At 51.0% G+C, this 23754-nt stretch overlaps 1 protein-coding gene across 6 annotated transcripts in view; it reads left to right on the top strand.

Annotated features, from left to right (window-relative positions):
- The first annotated feature begins 1111 nt into the window (after positions 1–1111).
- Tnrc18 (trinucleotide repeat containing 18) overlaps positions 1112–23754 on the top strand; it is a 92648-nt gene continuing 70005 nt past the window's right edge. For 4 of the 6 annotated variants that reach the window (XM_042055874.1, XM_038344913.2, XM_038344914.2 and 1 more), the window contains exons 1-2: positions 1113–1459; positions 3295–3725. In XM_042055874.1, coding sequence (XP_041911808.1) covers positions 3539–3725 — 187 coding nt within the window. In that variant the 5' untranslated portion in view covers positions 1113–1459; positions 3295–3538. Of the gene's footprint in view, positions 1460–3294; positions 3726–23754 lie in introns of all 6 variants that reach the window. The other 2 variants (XM_038344917.1, XM_042055873.1) reach the window with 2 other exon arrangements.

The following is a 23754-nucleotide window of genomic DNA, read 5'->3' as shown; positions in this document are numbered from 1 at the left end:
TTTCAGAAGGCCCCGTGGAGAAATGCTAATAGGGCTGAAATGTCAGAACCGAGAGGGATTCAGCTCGCGCTCCGCCGATCTAATCCTTTTTTCTGCTCTGGTTTTTCTTGGGGGATGGAGTGGAGGAGGAAGGAGGGGCGCCCACGCCAAAAGGGGCTTTGGGGAGGGGCGCGCGGTGCGCACTCGGCCGCAGAGCCCCACAGCCCGGGTTTCTATAGGAACCCTTTTTATAAGATGCAACTCACCGCTGCCGGCCGCCGCGGCCTGTCCAAAATATTAAATAGTAAAGCCTTCTGCCACCGCGTTTCAGGGAGGGGACTCGCAGGCTGGGGCAACAGGAAAAAAAAAAAGGCAAAAAAAAGGCCTTGTCGCCTGGCCACCCCACCCGACCGCGACTGCTGGGGAGGGGAGGCAAGGAATGAATCGCTGCTTTATTTTAAAAGAAAAAAAAGAGAAAAAAAGCAGGCCTTGTTATTTCCGCGTCTGAACTGCGCGCTTTGGAGTGGCACCCTGGAGAGAGAGCACCGGGCGCGGGGCGCAAAGAGCAGCCCGCCATCTCCCGGCCTTTCCCGGCTAGCTTGTCACCTCCTCCCGCAGGAGGAAGCTGACAGGAGGCCTTGCAGAGCCCGGGATTGCGGCGACAACCATCTTCCTCTATTTTGATCACTCAGCCCAGACGCAGGAGGAGGGGCTGGCATGGGGGGGAGAAAAGGGAGAAGAAGGAGAAGGGGGGGGGCTGCTGGAGCTGGTGAGGGGGAGGGCTGCCTAGAAACGGCTCGGAAAAATTCTCACCACCAGTTTTGATCATTCAGCCCCGCCGTGGGGAGCCTGGAAACTGCTGGAGCCCCGAGGTCCGTAATTGGTTTTATAGGAATGGCTGAGGGCCAAGGTGTTTACATGCGCGTGATGGGCGGCGCGCGGGGCCAATGCGCTGCGGCCGGGGGCTGGCCCGAAGGGGGGGGCGGGCACCCGGGAACAATGCGTGTTTCTTCGCCTGCGAGGCTCCCCTCCCCCAGCCCCCTCGCCCCCCCCCTTCAGCTTTTTTTTTTTTTTTTTTTTTTTTTTTTTAGATCCAGCGAGAGGAACTTGAAAGGGGGGTTGTGTAATGTACCTTTTCCAATCCCGGGCTGTATATGGAGATTTGGGATTCTTTAAACCGGCGCTACCTGGATTTTATTAAAAAGCGGGGAGCTCGGCGGGAGGAAAGCTGGCTTTTCCGGGGGCTGCGGGAGCAGGGCCGCGGGAGGGCGGAGGAGTTGGCGCGCCGCGCGCCCGGCCCGGGGAGCGGTTTTCTACCAAAAAAAGGAAAGGCGGGCAAAAAGTGTGAGGCGGCTGCGGGTGGCGGAGGGGAGCGGCGGCCAAGGGATGGCGGGCAGTACGGGCGCCTAGCCGCGCCGGGAACCGCGGCGGTCGCCGGAGTCGCCTTCGGAGCCTGGAGCCCGGAGCCCCGCCGCGCCAGGTACGCTCCGGGCCCCGATGCTCCCCAAACTTGTGCAGCGCACCCTTCCGACCCGCTGGGCATGCGTTCCCCGAAACTGTCGGGGTTCCCAGAAGGGACGCAGAGGGCAGGGACCTGGGGGAGAGGGCGCGCTGCTGCGCCCTGGGCTCCCACCCGAGCTCCCAGCCTGCAGCGCCGCCGAGGGCGGCGGTTCCCTACTCCGTTCCCGGCAGGCGGCGGGCTAGCCAGGGGACGCCGAGACGGTTTCGATTATAGGCTGTTTTTAATTAAAAGCCGGAATTCAGCCATTTTAGCTGCATTTAAGAGGGGAAAAGTAGAGGAGGACGCAGAGAAGCCCCGCAGATGGCCACGCCAGCTTCTCGATCATCGTAAAGGCTGCTCCATAGGGCTTCACCCCGACTTCCTTAAAGTGGGGCGCCTGGGCAGTGCCGTTTTCAAAACGTTGCCTTTAGAGAATATTATCTTTAAGTACATGCGGGAAGCTCCTCGCGTCTTTGAGACACGTATTCCGGACTGTGGCGATCGTAGATTTTTTCAAAAGTAAACGCGGACCTGGTAACCAGAGCCTGATGAGAGCAAGGGAGGGCGAGAGGAAGAGGGGGTGTTTGTAACCAAAGCCACGTTAAAACAGGCGTCCTTAGCAAAGTTGGGGGAAGAGGACTTTGGGGTCTGGCGCAGGGCGGCCACCCGGGAGCCCGTGGCTTTGGCTTAGTCCTCCGCTACTAGAGAGCCCCGGGCCTCCCGGAATTAGGATCTGGAGCTGCCAGGGGCTGGCGGATGGTCTGCGAGGAAAGGATGGCCTCTCCGAGACCTCCTTCTGCCCCCCACGGGAAAACGACAGATCTTTTAAACAAACAGCTTAAACTGGAATTAGAGGGGCTTCTACGCGATGCTGGGGAGGCGCCCCTGTGCTGGCCCGCGCTCCTTTGGTTTTTCCTTTGTAGGTTATTTTGGGGGTGTGTGTGGGTCGCAAAGCTAGAGTAGAAGCGAGATCCTAGGAGCCCCCTTCTTTCTTCTCTGATGATCCCCAAATCCACACCAGGCCACGTCCTCCCGGCCTTGTGATTCCCAGGCCCGGGCGTTGGAAAATGAAACCAAATCTTGTTTTGGAGGAGTCTTTTTCCAGTCCGCGGGCGAGAATGCCACGTCCCGGGGACTCGGATTCTGCGACTCCCAGTGGCCCAACGGGGGCAGCAGGAGGGGGCGGTGATCTTCCTTTAAAAATAAGCCCGCTTTTGTATCTGACCTTGGTAAACAGCAACAAAAAGCCTCGAAATCGAACACTCTTTATTATTATTATTTTTGGCGGCTCACAAAACTCGGGGAAAAAAAGGAGACGAGGTCCCCAAAAAGGTTAAATATTAAACTTTAAGGATCAGATAGTGGCATGGCGTTATGGACACATTTCGACCAACTCTAAAGAGTTTGCAGTTTTAAACCCCCGGAGCATGTGACGCCTGGAAAATAAAGCACTCTTCGGGTTTGGATTTAGCTGAACGGGCGCGGTCGGCTGAGTGGCCTTTCCCAGTTTCGGGAGGACTTAGCAGGCAAGAGTCTGGGTTGGGACGCAGCTCGCCAGGGCAGTTTTCCCAAGCCAGATCCCTGGGAACCCCGAGCTGGTAGAGGAAGAACCAACCATAGGTCGTGGCTTTTCGCGGAGAGGGGGTGGCTACTCCTGATTTTATTTCTGACCATCAGCTTGGTTCGCTACTCTCCGACCCTGAAGGGCGAGGCGACTTTCTGAAACTTGTTTTCTTTTTTTTTCTCCCTCCCCCCTTTTTTCCCCTTTCCTCCTCTTCTGTGTCTTCGGCGGCCCATCTTATTCCCTCGCCAAGACGCCGTGTGCGCCTCCTCGCGCATCTCCGCTCGCCCGCCCGGAGGGGACTCACCGCGGGCCGTTCATGCGCCCCGGGCCGCTGGCCCGTGGTTGAGCGCAAGCCCCGCTGGCCGCCGCCATGCACGCCGCGGAGCGCCCGCCACCCGAGGACACTAGGACTACATCGAGGCCGAACTTTTAAGTCCAACTGAAGGAGGCCGGCGGGCCGGGTGGGGAGGCTGACCGCGGCACTCCCGCGGAGGATGGATGGCCGAGATTTCGGGCCCCAGCGGTCCGTCCACGGCCCCCCGCCGCCGCTGCTGTCCGGCCTGGCCATGGACAGTCACCGCGTGGGCGCGGCCACCGCCGGACGCTTGCCCTCCTCGGCCTTGCCAGGTCCCCTGCCGCCCGGGAAATACATGGCCGGTCTCAATCTGCACCCGCACCCGGGTAAGTGTTGTTCACTGCGCTGGCACCCACCCTCTGCCTTGAGGGGGATCCTGGGGAGGGGAGCCCTGGGCAGACCTCCGCGACTGGAGCTGAGAGTCTCTGTCCTGTTTCACCTGGGTGTGTTGGAGGCTCAGCTCCCAGCGCAGAGGTCAGTCCCGAGGCTCTGGGAAGACAGTCTCGGTTTCTGTCCCTGGTGTACTGATAGTCTCGGTCTTCCCGAGGCTCAAGTGTCTGCAGAGTCACAGCCGCCTTGGGGGAATCCCAGTCCAAGGGCTCCTGAGGAAGTGGAGTTTGCAAGATAAATAAATAATAAAAATTAAAAAATAAAAACAAACGTAGGCGACAAAACAACGTGTCAACTCCGCACCTCGGGAGACGCCCGTTCCCCGGTCCTTTTCTTGGCGAGCTTCCTCGTTGCCTGGGTGGATCTTGGGTTCGGTCCCCTCGTGTTCCACAACTCGGAGGGTGGGGTGGGGAAAATAAAGGAGAATGACCCCAGTTTTAGGAGCCTGATCTATGGTGAACTCTTAAGATCCTGGGGACCCTGGTTATTTGAAAGAAATGAGTGTACCAGGTCTGTGCAACCCAGCCGCCAGTCCGGCTGAGCACGGGTTGCACTGGGTACCCTGCGGTGGCGCACGGGAGGTTGTGGCTGAGAAGGCCCAGTCCCTCACCGGTTTCCTCGGGCTACTCGGGGAGGAGCAGAGGGCCAGGCAGGGCCGAGGCAAGCTTTGGCCACCGTGCGCTGGGAGAGAGGGAGCCTGGGATCTGCAGACCTGCCTGGTGGCGGCTCCGTGAGCGGGTCCCTCCCTGGTCGCTCCTTGCTTCTGCGCCTGGCTTAAGAACACACCAACTCTTCCTTTAAAAGCACTATCTTGTCGATTTCCCAGGGATCCCGCTCTTCTCGTCCTTGAAACAAGTCTTGGAACAGACACCCTGGGGGCCCAGAGCCACCACTTAAGTTTCTCCCCCTGCCCGCCAGGGTGACCAAGGCTCGCCGATTTAGCCTCTGCCTTTGATTTTTCTCCTGGAACTTTTCTAGAATCGGAGTCCGGGACTCAGCGGGACAAAGGGCCTTTGTGAAGTGCTTGGCGGGGGAGGGGCGAGCGGAGCTCCCTGTCGGCGGGGGCGCAGGGACACGGGTCATCTCCCCCGGTGCGCGTGTGCCCCTTGAGAGCTGGAGGTGCGTCCGCACGGGGAGGGGGGTTGGTGGTGACAAGACCAGATTCGTACAAGAATGGTGCCCTGTGACCCAAGTGGGGCATCAGAGACTATTCCCAAGGCACAATTTGGGGATGGCCTTGGGATACAAAGGCCATTTGGGCCAACCCCTCTTGAACCTCTGAGAGGGACCATTGGAGATTTCATGGATGTGTGAATTTGAGTGCTTTTTGGGGTCCCTGGGTTAGTTGTTCTGGCTGGAGGTGGTGGCAGGGGCTCCTCTTATGGCCTGGGAATCTGACCTCAGGGTGTTCCTGGCTGGCTGAGTCTCAGCTTGTCGCCTGCTCCAGGACTGCTTGGGATCTGGCCCAGACTTGGCTGAGAGCAGCGCCGACGGCCAGCCACTCCTTGCCGCCGTTCTAAGTGCGCTGCCCTTTTTCAACCCTGGTAGCATAGCACAGTTACACTGCCTCCGATGCCTAACCCGCGATCTGGTGACCGGAGTGACAGACTAGGAAGTCCAGCTGGAAGACTCCTTGGAATCCTGTGTCGTGTTCTTCTCTGCTAGCAGCTGTGCTGTGCGACTTAGCACAGGGTGGCTTGAGGGCGTGGAGGAAATGGAGGGAAAGCCACTGCAGACCCCTGAGGCCTCGCTTACCAGAGAGTGAAGAATGGGGGCCCTCGAAGCTCTCGCTGACTTCCCGCTGTCCCCATTTGTCCCCAGCTCCAGATGGGGCAGAGAGACCGGACCCCAGGTCAACGCCCAGAGCTGAAGCCATTCTTAATCCCATTAACCACAACATGGGACTGCACCCCATTCAACCCCTAGGGCTGGTGGGGATAGAGGTGGAAGACACCCCTCCCCCACTCCGCTTTCTTTGCGGGGTGCAGGTGCAAGATCTTTTCGCAGGGCACCACCCTGTGCTTTTTCTGGCTGCTAGCTCCTTGGATCTTGCCAGCCTTCTCTGAGCCATCTTTATTTGTTTACTTTTGTATAAAAAGCCAGAGAAGCTGAGCTGTTTGCCAGGGTCACAGCCTGGAGGGAGAAGGGGGTGTTGGTCTGGTCCCATGGGGAATGTGTTCATGTGTCCATGGCTGCTACGGTGCAGGAGTCCACCAAGAAGGGGGAGCTTGTCTGGTAACCTTGCGAGAGGAGGGCTGTTGAGTGAGGGTCCGCTGGAGGAAGAGCGGTCTACTTTGGTACAGGTTTGGCTAAGGGCTGTCTAGTCCCTTCCTCGGGTGAAATAAACAAAAACCAAAACTAAAAGACAAATGGGGTGCCAACTATGGAGGCTCACACCTAAATCTCAGCACTCAACAGAGGCAAAGACGGAGCAGGAGTTGGGGGCCAGCCTAGACACTGTATCTTAAACACACATGCATACGCACACGCACACACACACACAGACGCCGGTTTGGATCAAAGGCTTCTTCCTTCGTTCTTTGCTGCTGTTGAACTGCAGCGTTCACAGCCTGTCAGTGAAATGGGCCAGAGGGCTGGAGTTGGGACCCTGGAAGGACCAATCTTTCATGCTAGGGTCCTGTTAGCAAGATCTCACACCTGGCTACTTATTTTCTCTGAACCCACACCCTGGACTGAATGAGGGGTGGGCCTCAGGAATCTGGACACAGGAGGCACTGCACTTTGACCTGGCCCTTCGACAAGAGGCCATGGGCTCCCACTCTGGAATCTACCCCGTTAGCCTACTGGGCTTGATTTAGAAACATTAAGCAGTTAGAACCGACTGGGGAGACGAGGAATCCAGAAGATAAGGATTCTTTCTTTCTTTCTTTCTTTCTTTCTTTCTTTCTTTCTTTCTTTCTTTCTTCCTTTCTCCATGAACCCTTCTTTCTTTGGTCAGAGGCAGCAAGGGAAGGAATGGAGAAAGTTCTGAACCTACAAGGGGCCCCTTGGGTACCCTGGTTTTTGGAATGGTCACCTCCTATTCTGTTTTTTTGTTTGTTTGTTTTTCTTTTTACATTTTAAGTGTGTGTGTGTGTGTGTGTGTGTGTATACACAAACCCCACTGCAGAGACAATTGGCTGGAGTGGATTCTCTCCTACCCTGTGGGGCCTAGGACGGAACTCAGGTGTGGCCACCGGCCTCTTTACCCTGAGTCATCTTGTTGGCACCTTTGGTACTTCAGCAACCCAAGCCGAGATTGTCTTTCTTCCTCACTTGTTCATTTGCTTAGCAAATGATTTCCAAGCGTTTCCTGCTCACCAGGGCACCGAACTGGGGCCTGGAACTGAGGCAGGGAACCAGACAGATAGGAGGGTTTGTTCTTCCTTGAGGCTCACTTTCTAGTGTGGGAGCCAGGCAATAAACACACAAATCAGGGGAGGAAATCATTGTAAATGGGGACACAGGCCGTGTAGGAAATAAAACGCCCAGGGTCTGGTCTGGCGCTTGGGGTGAAGGGCCAGGTCATAGGGCTTGACCTCAGCCATCCCTAGAGTGAACTCCTTTGTGTGTCTGAAGAGCAGAAGGGTTGACAGAATGCAGAAGAGAGCCTGGTGAGAGCCCTGGGATCAGTCTGCCCAGTGAGAGATAGACCGACCGTGGGGCGGGGCAGATCTTACCCGGTCCCTGAAGACCAGCAGTGAAGTCTTGGAATTTTAAACAGCCATTTTACAAAACTGGCCTGGACTCTTAAAAAAAAAAAAAAAAAAGTCAGTGGTATGCAAGGCGAAGGTGGGCAGAGAGCCGGGACTGCTTAAGACAACGGAAACAAATCGCCATGGCTACAGGCACTGTGCAGCTCCAGACCTAGGGAAGAGACAGCTCCAAAGATCATGGAAGCAGTTAGTGAAACTGGAATATAGGTTGTGCATTGGCTGAGAGTGATGGATCAGTCCTGCGTTCCCGGACACCAGTCACTGCCTGGCTAAGTGCTGTTTTTACTCTTTAGGAATAAGGATGCTGAAGTATTCAGGGGCAGGGGACGCCATGTCTGCCACTGTCTTGCCAATAGCTCGGGCAGGTGGAAAAAAAGAATATTTTGAATTTAGGTGTCCAGGCATGTTTGTGGGGGACAGCAGGCCATGTCAGATAACAAACAAAGGAAGATTGGAACCCACGAAGGTCACAGTAGTGATGGCAACTACGTCAAACTTCTCTGAACTTGAAATTCTTCCACAGTAAGCATGCTAAGGGCAAAGGGGAGGGCTTCTCCAAATGGCATAGTGAATAAAAGAGTTGGCTCCCTGGGATCCAATCCACGTGGTTGAAAGAGAGAATGGATTCTGGGGAGTTTGTCCCTGGAACTCCAGACAGACAGACAGACACTCCTCACGGAGAAAGAGAGATGGAGATAGAGAACACTGAGTTTTGGTTCATAGAGCATGGAAGGAAGTTTGGGGGACATGATGGGGTGAGGCACTCCCCCTTTTCTTTTTTTTTTTTTTTTAACAAAGTCTCACTGTGTAGCCCTGGCTGGCCTGGACTTCACTGTGTATACCTGGCTGGGATTAAAGGTGTGCGCCACTGCGCCTGTCTTTTTTCTTTTCAGTTTCTCGAGACAGGGTTTCTCTGCGTAGCTCTAGCTGTCAGGGTACTAACTCTAGGCTGTCCTCGAACTCACAAAGATCCGCCTGCCTCTGCCTCCAGAGTGCTGGGATTAGAGGTGTGCACCAACAACCTATTTTTTTTCTTTAGACAGAGTTTTATGTAGCTGGGGCTGCTCTGGAGTTTACGATCCTCCTGTATAAACTCTGGATTTAAGGAGTCTATATGGTAATTGCTTGGGGGTGGTGTTGCTGTGGCTCTTTTTTTTTTTTTTAAGTTGGAGTCTATTGAAGCCCACGTGGGCCCTGCAATTCACTACATAATTGAGAAAGAGCTTGAGCTCAAGATTGTGCCTCTGTCTACAAAGTGTACCATGTGATTGGGTTGTGGATGGTCTTGACTCCTTTTGGTGGACCAGCTGTTGTCCAACCTGATTTTGCTTCCACCTCATGATGTAGTATGCAGTCTAGATTTTAGGCCATCTCTACAGGTAATTCCATTGTCTACATGAAACCTGCATGAAACCCTGGGGTCGGTCCCAAGATCTGTATTGGTGACATATACTTTGGTTGGTTTTTTTGGTTTTTTTTGGTTTTTTGAGACAGGGTTTCTCTGTGTAATAGTCCTGGCTGTCCTGGAACTCACTTTGTAGATCAGGCTGGCCTCGAACTCACTGGGATCCACCTGTCTTCTCTTGTCTCCTGAGTGCTGGGGTTACAGGCATGCACCATTACAACCCGGCATGGCATATACTTTGTAATTCTGGTCTTCCTTGGGTGGAGATAGGTTGAGGCCTACTTGGGATTTGTGAGACCACTGTTTTAACAACAAAAACAAAACAACAAAAATAGAACAAAACAGAACAAAAACAAAAGAAAAATTAACATTTGGTGTTAAGTTTTCCCCAGAGTCCTTTAATCTGTTTGTTTTTGTTTTGCTGGCAATGAAACCCAGTGCCATAGGCACGCACTACTGAGTCAGTCCCTCAGCCCAGGAAGACCAGAGGTGCTTAGCATGCCTGTTGTGGAGAGAGGCCTGGCATCTACCTTTGATGGAAATGAAAGCCTTCATGTAGTGAGATCCTGTCTCAAGATAAAAGGACTGTGGAGATGTTGCTCAGTGGTAGAGCCCCTGCCTAGAATCCCCCAGTGAGGGGCTGGGGTGTGGCTCAGTGGTAGAGCCCCTGCCTAGAATCCCCCAATGAGGGGCTGAGGTGTGGCTCAGTGGTAGAGCCCCTGCCTAGAATCCCCCAGTGAGGGGCTGGGAGTGTGGCTCAGTGGTAGAGCCCCTGCCTAGAATCCCCCAATGAGGGGCTGGGAGTGTGGCTCAGTGGTAGAGCACCTGCCTAGAATCCCCCAGTGAGGGGCTGGGAGTGTGGCTCAGTGGTAGAGCACCTGCCTAGAATCCCCCAGTGAGGAGCTGGGGTGTGGCTCAGTGGTAGAGCCCCTGCCTAGAATCCCCCAGTGAGGGGCTGGGGTGTGGCTCAGTGGTAGAGCACCTGCCTAGGATCCGCCAGTGAGGGGCTGGGGTGTGACTCTGGTAGAGCCCCAGCCTAGAATCCCCCAGTGAGGCTTTAAGGGTGTGGCTCAGAGGTTTACACACCCTTCTTAACAGTTTTGCACATTTCTTAGCAGGTACCTGAGGTTCTGATCTTACAATCTTTTGATAAGAAACTGCTTCATCTGGAGGCTGGCTTTTCTAGGGCTGAGGGTTTGTTTGTTTTTATGACAGCTAATTTCGTGTGTGTATTCACACAAGTGTGTGTTCAAAAGGACGAATTGCCTGAGTTAGTTCTCTCCTACCATTTGGGTCCAGACGACCGAACTCTGGTTCTCGGCTTTGGAGGCCAGTTGTCCCATGAGCCCTCACACCAGCCTAGGCCTGAGATTGAAGTCTCAGTTTTGTGCCTGCCATGGTCTGTGAGTCTTGATTTTCCCATCTGCACAGTGGACCAGTTAATACTGAAAGTTTCCTTGCCTGGTCAAGTCCAATGGAGCAAGCTCAGGCCGGGAGCTTGACCCAGGCCCAGCCCTCTGCAGAAGTTACTGAGAAAGTGATTGCTGTAATTACGGCCATCATTAGCAGGTGACTCACAGATTCCTCAGGCTCATCCACACCTCTCTCGGGCTTTGGAATTCCCTTCTAACTATCTCTGGCTGGAGCACAGTCCTTAGCCACGTGGGGCCAACCTAAGTTTTTTTTTTTATTATATTTTGGGTCTGGTGATAGACCCCAGGGCTTTGCAGCTACAATTGAGTGGTTTCCTAGGCCCTCACTGCTTACTTCATTCTTTTTTGTTTGTTTCTTCGAGACAGGGTTTCTAGGTAGTTTGGAGCCTGTCCCGGAACTAACTCTTGTAGACCAGGCTGGTCTCGAACTCCGGTCTCTGCGTCCTCAGTGCTGGGATGAAAGGCGTGCATCACCACCTCCTGGCTCTTATTTAATTCTCCCCCCACCTTTTTTTTGTATAATAACAGACTAAAATACTTCTATTTTGTGTGGCTCTAGTTGGCTTTGAACTCCTGATCCTCTTGCCTCCACGTCTTAAGTGCTTGGGTCACAAGTATATGATGTCATAACTCATATCCAGCCTTAAAATGCTTTCATATTAAGTTCTGGTTTATTTATTTTTTTAAAAATGTATTTATTTATTATGTATACAATGGTCTCTCTGCATGTATGTCTGCACATCAGAAGAAAGCAGCAGATCTCATTACAGATGGTTGTGAGCCACCATGGTGGTGCTGGGAATTGAACTCAGGACATCTGGAAAAGCAGCCAGTGCTCTTAACCTCTGAGCCATCTCTCCAGCCCTAAGTTCTGGTTTATTTGACTTTTTAAAGGGTCTACCTGAGTAGCCCAACCGGGCCTGGAATTCACTATCGCTCAGGTTTGTCCTAGAAATCACCCAGGTTTGTCTTAAAATTGGGATCTTCCTTATTCAGTATTGCCACGCCCAGTGGAATATGCCTTTAATCCCTGCATTTGGGAGACACAAGGAATCTCTGTGGAGTTGTAGGCTAGCCTGGACTACATAGTAAGAGAGTTCCAGGCCAGCTAGGGCTATATAATGAGGTCCTGCCTCAAAAAAATTAAAGACAACACCCACCAAGGCAGGGCTGAGCATAGAGCTAAGTTAAGGCTTGCCTAGCATGCATGAAACCCTGGGTTTATCAGTCGTGTTAACTGCTTGTGGTGTTCACGGTAGGTGTGTTGGAGGACGGGGTAGTTCAAGGTCATCTTCCTCCTTTGAGTAAGTAGTGAGGTGGAAGCCAACCCTGCCTTAAAGAAACAAACCAAACTGTGTGTAGCGGTGCTTCATTGTAATCCCAGCAGTCAGAGGCAGAGGTAGGCGGATCTCTGAATTGGAGGCCAGCCTGGTAGACAGAGTGAGTTCCAGGACAGTATAGCTGGGGCTACACAGAGAAACCCTGTCACAAAAAAAAAAAAAAAAAAAACCCAAAAAGAAAAAAAGGGGGAGCATTAAACAAACAAATACATCAGTAAATAAAATGGAGAGGCTGAGAGGGCCCTGCAATGAATGCGCCTGTGGCCCTCGCAGGGGATCCGAGTTTGATTCCTAGTGCCTACACAGCAGCTCAACCACCTGTAACTCCAGTGCCACAGGATCTGATGCTGTCTTTTGACCTCCGTGGGCACCGTATGAATGTGGCACATCTACACACAAGGAAAACACTCACACATGAAAAACATGAAATAAAACGGAGTAGGATCATAGAATATTCCGAGAGATGTGTTTGAGGGTTAAATGATCCAAGTAAAGCCTTTAGCACTGTGCCTGATAGAAAGCCTACCTAGTCAATGTTTATTGTTATGGTAATTGTGGTTTAACCCCTTCCCTGATTCTACCCCAACCCCGATCTATATAGAATACAGTTTTTATTGCTGTGGCTTTGTAAATTTTGGTCCTAGAGTCAGTGCTGTCATAAAATTAACATTTTCTTGGAGTTACCTTTTTTTTTTTTTTTTTTTTGTAAGAACCCCTCTTTGCCTTCCAGTCTCTGGATACAGTTCTTATTTGCCATTATCTTCTGCCCAAGTAGCCCTTGTCTTTTCTTGAAGGTTCCAGGGTTCCAGTCCTGGATTATTCCATCTTACTTCTCTTGTTGCCCGTTTCTGTTTCTCTGCTCCTTGTTTTCAGGGCCTTCCTGTTTCCTGCGCTCCTTCCTCGTTTCTGTGGAGCGTGTTCAGAGGCAGCTTTCTGAGACGCACGGTGTTTCCAGGGCAGATCTTCTGAGGCCAGGGGTGCCTGGGAAATGCCTTTGTTCTACCCTAACATGTTAGCGGCTAGTGATTTCACTAAATTCCAGTGTTCTAATGCTGCTCTTGGAGATTATGACGCTGTGTCTACCCCCTCCCCCTTTTTAAGGTGGTGCTGGGGGTCAAGCCAGCAATGTTTCGTTATTATTTGTTTAGCTTGTGAACAATTCTAGGTACTTATTTTTTAGCCATTGACTGTTTCATTCATGTACATAATGAATTTTAGTCATTTGACCCCCAGTACCCAATCTTGTCCACTTGTGCTTTTGTGCTTTTTTTTTAAAAGCTCAGCTCATCTTCCTAGATCTTCTTCCTGGTTGCATGCTTTTTCCTTTTCCTTTTTCTTTCTTTCTTCTTTTTCTTTCTTTTTTTTTTTTGTGCATGACCAATCAGTTTAATTAGTGCTTCTTTCTTGAACCTGGGTGGCAGCTTACTTATAGGAGCATCTTAACCACACCACTAAAGAAAACAACACACCACCCCCCAGTAACCATTAACTGCCCACAGACCCTCAGAGCCTCACACCACACCCTCCCCACCCCCACCCTGCTTAAACGTGGGCTGCTCACGTTGACTCTTGACCTCTACACGCCAGGTGTCCCTCCTTCTCTAAATGGCTTGCTATCTTTTAGCGCCTCCCAGTAGTGACCCCTGTGACTGTGGAGACCCTTGGGATGGCTTGGCCTCTTCCTAGGTGTGTGGGTTGGACATTTTGCCTAACTGACCTGCCGTTTTCTCTCTGCTGAAATGGCTGGTAATAGTCACTTTTCCTGACTGCATGGAGACTAAATGTGTTCAGGCGCAGAAGCACCTACAGCGTTGCCTGACTCAGAGAAAGCCCGAGCTGCGACTAGGGATTTTCTTCCCATCCAGCTGTCTGGAGATACCCTGCACACGGGACTGCTGTGGCCTCCTTTTGTGTTTGCTGTGCTCCCTGCCCAGCTGCCTGTCAGTCTTAGAGTTCAGTTCTCCCCGACTGAAATTGTTTCTGAGTTTCTGTTTTTATTCATATCTGATCATTTCCTCTCACCGTTCTCTCTCTCCATGCTAGGACCGAGATATCTTGAGACCCCTGCTCCAGTAAAAGCATTTCCTGCTTCTTTTTTCATTTTCTTTTCCTGGCTAGCCTGGAGCTCATGTTATAGACCAGGTTGGCCTCAAACTCACAGAGATCCATCTGGGTCTGCCTCCTGAGTGCTGGGATTACAGGTGTGTGCCTCTGGCTCCAGCTTTATCTTTTAATTTTTTTTGTATTATGATTCTGTGTTTGTTCTCTCTCTCTCTCTCTCTCTGTATGTGTGTGTGGTTCAGAGGACGACTTTGGGGAGTAGCTTCCTCCCCCTCCTCCATTTGGTCCCAGGATGTAGCTGTCAGGTCTGGCTACAGTCATTTTCACCCACTGAGCCATCTCACCAGCCCATGCTTCTTTTTGTGTTAGGTTATTTCAAGACAGCGTGTAGACCACACTGGCCTTGACCTCAGAGATCTCACTGCCTCTGCCTCCCGAGTTCTGGGATTAACCGCCACCTGGTTTTCTTTTCTATTTTTTGCCTTTCCATTTCTCAGTCTTTTAAGGTGTCTTTAATGGGATTTTCTAACCCATTAAACATACACATAGATATGTATATATATATGTAAAATACGTCATTCATTCATGTATAGAATATATGTATATATACATACATAAACACACATGCAATATATATGTATTTCCCCCCTCCTGTAGCCCAGGCTGGCCTCAATTTGATATGTGGATGAGGGCAATCTTCAACTTCTACTCTTCCTGCCTCCATCTCCAGAGAGTGCTGGGATTATAGGTGTATACTACCACAGCTAGTTCCGGAGCTAGAACTTGGGTCTTCCTGGATGTTGGCAAGCACTCTACTCAGCCCTATTGTGATTGCTTTTGTTATTATCATTATCCCATTCTCTCATGGCTGTGTTACTTCTTGTGACTTGGATGGTAGTGACTATATTTTTTTGTCTTGACTTTCTTGACTTTCTCTGTATCCTGTAGGTGATTTGTTCTCTCTTGTCTTCTGGATGAGTAGTTACCTGTCTCCCTGCATTTTAAGAAAGAAGGTGGTGGTGACGTAAGCCTTTAATCCCAGCACTCAGGAGGCAGAGGCAGGTGAAAACTCTGTGCGTTCGAGGCCAGCCTGCTCTACAGAGCCAGCTAGCTCCAGGACAGCTAGCTAGGGCTGTTACACAGAGAGACCCTGTCTCAAAAAACAAAGCAAACAAACAAACAAAAAACAAAAAGAAAGACAGAAAGGAAGGAGTACTAACCAATCCGACGCTTGGGAGGTAAAAGCAGGAGGGTCAGGAAAGACTTCAGTGTTAACCTTAGGTCTGTATGGAGTTTGAGGGCAGCCTGGATTGTTTGAGAATGTGTCTGAAAATACAGACAGGTAAGAGCCCTGAGTTCGGATCCCAACACCCACCCAAAACCTGGGTCAGGCTGTTCATGCCTTCCTGTAGTTGGAGTGCTTTGGGGCGTGGAGACCGGAAGATTGCTGGGGCTTGGTGGCCTCCAGCCTGACTCCAGGTTCAGTGAGGGAGCTGGAGGGTGAGAGGAGGCCACTCAACCCGCGCTATCTCTGTGAAAAGATACTCTCTCCCCTGATGGTTGTTTGGAGGCAGCGGTTGCTGTGTGGCTGCCCTTGAGGTCTACCCCTCTGCCTTGGCCTTCTCCTGCAAATGCCGGGGGCCAGGCATTTCTGGTGCCGGCTTTTGCTGCTTTTCTTTTTGGCCTTGTATGATTCACAAATGAGAGTATTCTAGTTGCTTAGGCGCCTGGATTTCCCTGTGGCTCTTCCTCTGCCTAAACCCAACCCTGAGCATTCTTGTCTTCTTAAAAGTTAATTTGCTAATTTAAACTAACCATTGTTATTTGAGATAAGGTCTTAGGTGCTTGGGTCGCTCCTGTAGGTGAGGCTGGCCTTGAGCCTCCTGCCTCAGCCTCCGGGGAGAGGGGTGGAGAGAGCCGGGATCACAGGAGTAAAACTCCTTTCTCCCCAGTGAATTCCAGCCTTTTATAGTTTCATCTTTGTCAGCAAGGGCTTGTGGGAGACTTTAAATACTTCCATGGTGAAAACAGCTCCTAGGTATGGCAGACAGCCAAAGGCCTTTACTTGACTTTCCATATGCCCTGTGTTCTATCACCAGCACTACAACCAAACCAAACCAAACCCTTTCCAAATCAGCTGTGGTCTTGAGCCCCTCCCTGCCCCCTGGGTTTTGGAGAAGTCTGGTCCTCCCAATTCTGGGCCTCCGAATTGGGAGGACCAGAACTATTCTAATTTGATTGTCTTGTCTGTTTGTTTGAGACAGGATCTCTATCAGCTCCTGCTGGCATCCAATTCCTTGTGATCCTCCTGCCTCAGCTGTCCAAGTGCTGGGATCTGGGGCATGATCCGTTATATCTTGCTCGTTTTTTTGTTTTGTTTTGGTTCTCGGGATGGAACCCAGGGCTTCACATACCCAAAATCAGCAGTCTGCCGCTGTGTTATATCCTGGTTCAGTTTATTTGTTTATTTGTGTGTGTGTGTGTGTGTGTGTGTGCTTATCCAGAGGCAGGGTGTTAAGTGACCCAGGTTAACTTGGGCTTTTTCTGTATAGCTATGTAGGATGGTCTTCTTGCTTCCTGGGGTGCTGGGGTTATGTGTGTCACAAAGCCTGGTTTATGGGGTGCTGGTGATCAGGGATTAGTGCAGGCTAGAGTTACACCCACTAGCCGTTTGTGTGTGTGTGTGTGTGTGTGTGTGTGTGTAAAACAGTGGACGATTGAGAAGTGCATGCTTGTGTGTGGGTGGGTATGGTGTACGTGTCTGTATATCTGTGTGTGTGAGAAAGGGGGCCATTGAGAAGTGTGTGCATGTGTGTGGGAGGGTGTGGGTGTACATATATGTATATGTACACACACACATATGAAAGTGGGCAAGCAAGAAGTTTGTGTGTGCGTGCATGTGAAAGTGGGCAAGCAGGACGTGCCGTAGCTGTCAGAGGACACCTTGGGCCTGGGTATTTGGTTGTCTCATGTGGGTCCCAGGGATTGAACTCAGATCATCAGACTTGGCGGCAACCCCCTTATCTACTGAGACATTGTGCCAACCAGAGAAGGAATTCTTAACTCTGCCCTTGTGCTGAGGCTTTTGTTTGGTGTGACACCTCACTGGAACCTTCCACTTTGCCCAAGCAGTCCCTGGAAGTCCATCCATCCCTAACTCCATCCATCACTCCTCAGGCTGGAGTGGTCCTTAGGGGATGCATTTTTTTTTTTTTTTTTTCCACGAGGAAGTCCCTCTGTAATTACCTGCTTGCTGATTGTGACCAGTCTGGAGCCTTCAGGGCCCAGGCTGAGTGGACTATTTGCATATCATTGGTTAAGCTGGTCTTGACCTCTCTCTGGGAGCCTTTGATACTCTTTTTATTTAAATCTTAAGCATCTACTTTTCAGGGCAACACATCCGGAGGTGGGTGAGACAAAGCCCGTGCACCCCAGGGAGGGTGCCTGATTTCTTGTTGTTGAGGGGCTTGGATTTGTAGGGGTGGCTGGAGGTTGCAGTTCTAGGGCTTGAGCTTGAGGGGCAGATAGGGTGGGGAGGCTGGGACGGGCTTTATCTCTCTGGGACCAGCCCTTAGGCCCTCCTCCTAGGGGTGGGGCTGATTTTTTAAGTCTAGCTTTTGCCTCAGCCCTGGGAGGCCAGAGGAGGGAGCTGCAGCCACACGTCCCCAGCCACTGTTCCTGGAGAGCGCAGGGGATGCCTACAGACCTGCCGCCCCAACTCTTGTTCTCACCTGGTAAGTGTCGGAACGCCAGGGACCGGAGAGTTCCAGTGTCTTTGCCTTCTTAATGCCCTTGATTATTTTACAGGGTATGGGAAGGCTCAGAGAGGTTGGGTTGCCTGCCTGGGGTCACACAGCTGGCATGTGAAGCATCCAGAAGCCGGGCTTTAGCTGTCGCTGGGATGCTGGGGGCGAGTGGGGGTACGGGATGTTGAGAGGGATTTTTCTTACTAGATTCACTTTTTTTTTTTTTTTTTTTTTCGAGACAGGGTTTCCCTGTAGTTTCTAGAGCCTGTCCTGGAGCTAGCTCTTGTAGACCAGGCTGGCCTCGAACTCAGAGATCCGCCTGCCTCTGCCTCCCGAATGCTGGGATTAAAGGCGTGCGCCACCACCGCCCGGCTAAATTCACTTTTTTAAAAAAGAAACATTACTTTGGGGTTGGAGAGCTGGCTTAGTGGTTAAGAGCAGCGACTGTTCTTCGGAGGAACAGGGTTCGATTCCCAGCACCCACATGGTCGCTCACAACTGTGTCACTCCAGTTCCCAGGGATCTGGCACCCTCACCCAGACACACATGCAGGCAAAACAGCAATGCACATAAGATAAAAAAAAAAAAAGACAAGTCTTGAGAAACATTACTTTTTATTTATTTGTCCGGGTGTGTGCCAGGGTGCACACGTGGAGGTCAGAGGACAGTTTACAGCGTCACCTCACTCCTTCCACAATGTGGGTCCCAGGGATGGAATTCAGTCATCAGACTTGGCAGCAGGCCCTTTATACATTGAGCCACCTCACCAGCTGGACCAGTTGGCGCGCGTGTGTGTGTGTGTGTGTGTGTGTGTGTGTGTGTGTGTGTGTGCTTACCTGCCGTGGCTTGAGTATGGAGGATAGCTTTTGGGAGTTGGTTCTCTTTTCGTTGTTGGATCACCCATGGCTTGAACTCTGGTCATACGGCTTGCTCGGTGAGCACTTTTTTAAAAAAAAAAGAAAGATTTATTTATTTATTATGCAGACAATGTGCTGTTATGTATGCCCACATGCCAGAAAGAGGGCACCAGATCTCATTACAGATGGTTGTGAGCCACCATGTGGGTGCTGGGAATCGAACTCAGGACCTTTGGAAGAGTAGCCACTGCTCTTAACCTCTGAGCCATCTCTCCAGACCTCGGTGAGCACCTTTACCCTCGGAATTATCTCACCCATCCTGGACTCAACTTTTATTTATTTATTGGCCTTGCTTTTTTTTTTTTTTTTTTTGTAAGTTATATCCGTGACAGAGTTCATGGGAATTAGTCAAGGTATAAAATATCCTAGGCTTCTGAAAGCTCTGGTTAGTTGCTGGCTGCTCGTGCCCCTTTCTACCCCTCCCTTTGTGCTCATCCATGTTCTCATTGTCCGCCCCCCCCCACGGGGAACAGCATACGCTCCACCGCCTTCTGCTAGGCAGTCCAGGCTGGCGTTGAACTCGCTCTGTAGCCCAGACCGACTGAAGGGTCATCCTCCTGCCTCCCTCCGCCCCTCCCTCATCTCATCTCCAGCTGCACAGTTCAGTGCGCCTGCACGCCACTGCACAGCTGTCTTAGTTCCCCGTCCCCCAGCTCCTGGGACCTACCCTTCAGCTTCCTCTTTTAGTGACTTGGCGCCTCTGGGTTCCTTATCACCAGGTCCGTTCTGCAGTGTTTTCTCTTGCTTGAGCAGGTGTCACATTCCCCCCCCCCTTTTTAAAGGCAGAATAATACTCCACTGCACAGCCGTGCCACAGATTTGTTTACCCTCTCGCCCACTGAAGAACTCTTGGGCTATTTTCGTCTGTGACTATTTGAGAACGTTGCTGCATTGCTTCTGGTGTACAGATAACTTCAAATTCCTCCCAGGGCTCAGCATTACAGGCCTGAGCCTCCACACCTGGCTTACATTTTTTAATTTCCCCTTTAGGACAGGGTCTCTAGCCCAGGTTGACCTTGAGCTGGCTGTGTAGCCAAAGATGACCCTATGCACTCCAGATCCTGTCCCCACCTTCCTCCCAAGTGCTGGGGTCAGAGGCAAGCACCAGCTTGTCTCCTTTTTTTTTCTTTGCTTTTGAGCCAGGGTCTGGCTGTGCAGCCTAGCTGCCTTGTGACATCTGGGTTACAGGTGAGCTGAGCATCTGTACACACAGCTTGAATAGTGTGACTTTAGGTGCCCGAGCCTGTGGCCCAGTGGGACGGGAAGGACTGGGACCCACGGCTGACTTTTCTGCTGCCTTTGGAAGCAGCGCAGGGCAGGGCCTGTAAGCAGGGAAGGGAGGCATGTGGACAGCTGATTACCCCATAAGCTGGAGCTGTTTGGGAAAGGGGAGGGGAGGGGCGGGCCTTACTCTCTGTGTCTGTGTCATTATTGTGAATCCGGATTCCCAGCTGCTGTGTAAAGACCGTAGATGCCGAGTCCCAGGTGTAGTCTTGGGAAGCCCCTTTCTCCTCTGATGAATGGCTTCCAGGGTGCTCAGTGCACACCTGAGACCCAGAGACAAAGGTAGCACCGATCTCAATATGGACTGTGGACTTCTTTCCTTCCTTCTTTTCTTTTCCTCCCTCCCTCCTTCCCTCCCTCCCTCCCTCCCTTTCTTCCATGGTTTTTTTGAGACAGGATTCCTCCCTGTCCTGGAATTTACTTTTGTAGACCACGCTAGTCTCGGATTCAGGGCATCCATTGGGCTCTGCCTCCCAAGTGCTGGGATCACGTTGGGTTTTCTTACATAGTCATACCCCTGATAAACTCTTAACTTGTAAGAAATAAGCAATGATGACCTATTGCAGAGGAGAACAATCAGGGTTGGAATGGGGCTCCTTTGGGTAGGTGCTTGGCTAACATGCAGGAAGCTCTGGGCTTTCCCAGTAGTGCCGCAATCAGGCATGGTGGTGCAGCCCTGAAATCCCAGCACTCAGGAGGTGGAGGCAGGGGGACCAGGAGTTCAGGGTCCTCTTCCACTACTTAGCAAGTTTAGGATCAGTCTGGGCTACGTGAGACTTGTCTCAAAAATAAAAACGGGACTGGAGAGTTGGCTCAGCAGACAAGAGCATTTCTGGCTCTTGCAGAGGACTAGAGTTTGATTCCAGGCAGCCACAGTGGATAATTCAGAACCACCTGTAGCTCTGAGGGCGCCTTGGCTCGTGTGCACACGCCCACATGCACATATACGTTCATAGTTAAGACAATGAGTATTTAAGAAGACAATTATAATAAGTACACTCAGAAAAAAAAGATTTCAGTTTTATTTACCGTGTGTGGACGTCTGGGTACAGAGGCATGCCATCATGTTCTCGTGAAGGTCAGAGGGCAGCTTGGGGAAGTTGTCCTCCCCCCGCCACCATCTGGGTGCTGGGGATTGAACTCAAGTTGTGAGCATGTTGGCAATTCTTTTACTTGCTGAGACATCATGCTGGCCCACGTGTACACTTTAATACAAGTAGTGTGACTGTGGTTTCTCCTAAAATTAATTCCTTCCTTCCTTCCTTCCTTCCTTCCTTCCTTCCTTCCTTCCTTCCTTCCCTTCCTTTATATCCCAAGCTAGCTTCAAAATTGAGATCCTTCTGCCTCTCTGCCTCCAGACTGCTGGCATCACAGGTGAACCTTGCCGTGTAATCTTATGTGTAGCCACTCCTCCCCCCCTTTCTGAGCTGGTTTCATGGAGCCCAGGCTGGCCTAGAACTGTGCTAGCTTTGGAGTCACTGATGACCTAGAACTTGGGGTGCTCCTGCCTCCACCTTTGAAGTACTGGGATTCCAGGTGTGGCCTCTCCGCCTTCATCCTTCTTTGGGGAATGATGCGAGACATTTTATTTGACAAATTGAAGCGTCTGGAATAATGTAGCACCAAGTTTGGACACTGGAGGGGTGCAGGCCGTGAATGAATTAACGGCAGCATGTACGGCGACTTGGATGCATTTGAAAGATTGCTGCTTCACTTACGGGTAGAATAGACCAGAAGAATGCAAGATTTCATCAGGCTGTTCAGAATGGCATGGGGTTTAAAACTTTCCCGTTTGTTTACTTGTGGGATTTCTTTTCACTAACACTTCTGGATTATGGTTAAATCACAGATAGGGTCAACTTCAGGCTTCTCATGATTTTATCCAGAGCACAGGCAGGATGCCACTGGCTCTCCAAGAGGATTGTATCCCAGCCTTCACAGACAGTACCCCTTACATCTGTGGAGGTCACAGGTGGTGTGATAAGGAACTACAGTGTGTGGAATTCCCCCTTCAGCCGCGGTCGGTCCAGGCAGGCCACAGCCGCTTTGCTTTCTTTGCTTTCTCCTTTGTAACTGAACGCGTGTGACTAACTCCTTCCGGGATGAGCATGGGGTTACAGGAGCTGGTGAGGTATGCGCTTGGCACACGGCCTGGTGTGTAGGAAAACGACGCGGGAAAGTTGGGAGTTTTATGAATGCCATTAAATCTTTGCACAGGAAGCAGAGATACCCAAGCAGGCACTCGGCCTGGCTGTGAGTAGGTGGCCCCTTGTTAACCCCAACTTCTGAAGACGTGTTTCTTTCTTGAAGTGCTGGGGATGGAACCCAGGACTTCATGTATAATGTTCAGACTCTACAAATTCTACAGCCCATCTGTCTTTAATTTTTAAAAAATTTACACACACACACACACACACACACACACACACACACATATAGGTTTTTCAGGACAAGGTTTCTCTGTGTAGCCCTGGCTGTGTCTGTGCAAGCTGGATGTCATTCCTCAGGAAGTTGTTCATTTCCTTTGAAGCAGGGTCTCTCAATAGCCTGGAGTAGGCTATGCTGGTTGACTGAGCCCTAGGGGTCTGCCTGTCTTTACTTCCTTAGCCTTGGGATGACACAGGTGTGTCATCACGTCTGACTGTGTGGGTGTGGTTTTTCAAGAGAGGGTTTCTCTGTGTAGCCCTGGCTGTCCTGGAACTCCTGTAGACCAGGCTGGCCTCGAACTCACAGAGATCCTCTGCCTCCTGAGTGCTGGGGTTAAAGGTTTGCGCCACCACCATAGCCGGCTGCATTTGACAATTTTATGTGAGTTCTGGAGATTGAATTTATGTCCTCATGCTTGTAAGGTACTTGCTCGACTTGCTAAGAAGTCGCCCCTGTCTTTTTATGTAGCCAAGACCTTGAGTATGAAGATTCGTTGTAGAGAGAGTTACTGGCCTGTGCCACCTAGCTCAGATGAGTCACAGTTTCCTCTCTGTCTGTTTCCCTCTGTTAGTTGCCTAGGCTAGCCTGGAATTTACTTTGTAGCCTAGGCTGGCCTTCAATTTGACACCTTCCTGCTTCTACTTTTTGTAGTGGGATTATAGGCATGAGTCTTTAAAACAGAATTGTTTTCTTGTTACTTTATGTGTTATTTTGCCTGCATGTATGTCTCTATGCCATGTGAAGGCCTGGGGGCCCACAGAGGCCAGAAGAGGGTGTTGGTTATGAGCCACCATGTGGATACTGGGAACTGAATTCTGGTTCTCTGGAAGAGCAGTCAGTGCTTTTAACCACTGAGCCATCTCTCCAGCCCCTTGGTTGGATTCTTAATTTTCTCTCTCTCCCTCCCTCCCTCTTTTGAGATAGGGTTTCTTTATGTAGCCCTGGCTGTCCTGGAACTCTGTTCCGTAGACCAGGCTGCCCCTGAACTCAGATCTCGCCTGCCTCTGCATCCGGAGTGCGATACTACTACACTGATTTGAGTTTTAATTTTTTTCTTCTTAAAAATGATTTCTTTAGTTTTATTTTGTGTATATTGGTGTTTTGGCTGCGTGTATGTCTATGTGATGGTGTCCACTCCCCTGGAACTGGAGTAACAGACATTTGTGAGCTGCCCTGTACATGCTGGGAATTGAACCCAGGTCCTCTGGAAGAGCAGCCAGTGCTCTGAACTGCTGAGCTATCTTTCTAACCTTAATTCCTTAATCTGAAATTTGAGTAACAAGGTTCCTAGGCTCCAGGGCTTCAGGGTGGGCTTCAGGATAGTGAACTGGGATCTGGGAAGGACCCTGAGGCATGTGGGCAAAAGACACCTGAGCTTTGGAGGCAGAGAAGGGCTTGCAACCCCCTTCCCCACTCCCCGAGACAGAGTTTCTTTGTAACCCTTGCTGTCCTGGAACTTGTTCTGTAAAACAGGCTGGCTTTGAACTCACAGAGATCCGTCCCGCCTCTGCCTCCTGAGTGCTGGGATTAAAGGCGTGCGCCACCATTGTAGCTGAGAGTGCTTGGAATTTTTTTTTTTTTGTTTTTTTTTTGTTTGTTTGTTTTGTTTTGTTTTTCGAGACAAGGTTTCTCTGTA

The sequence above is a fragment of the Arvicola amphibius genome, chromosome 10, assembly GCF_903992535.2.
Source record: "Arvicola amphibius chromosome 10, mArvAmp1.2, whole genome shotgun sequence".
Lineage (NCBI taxonomy): Eukaryota > Metazoa > Chordata > Mammalia > Rodentia > Cricetidae > Arvicola > Arvicola amphibius.
The sequence above is the reverse complement of the archived record's forward strand: the minus strand, read 5'-3'. Positions and strand labels throughout refer to the sequence as shown.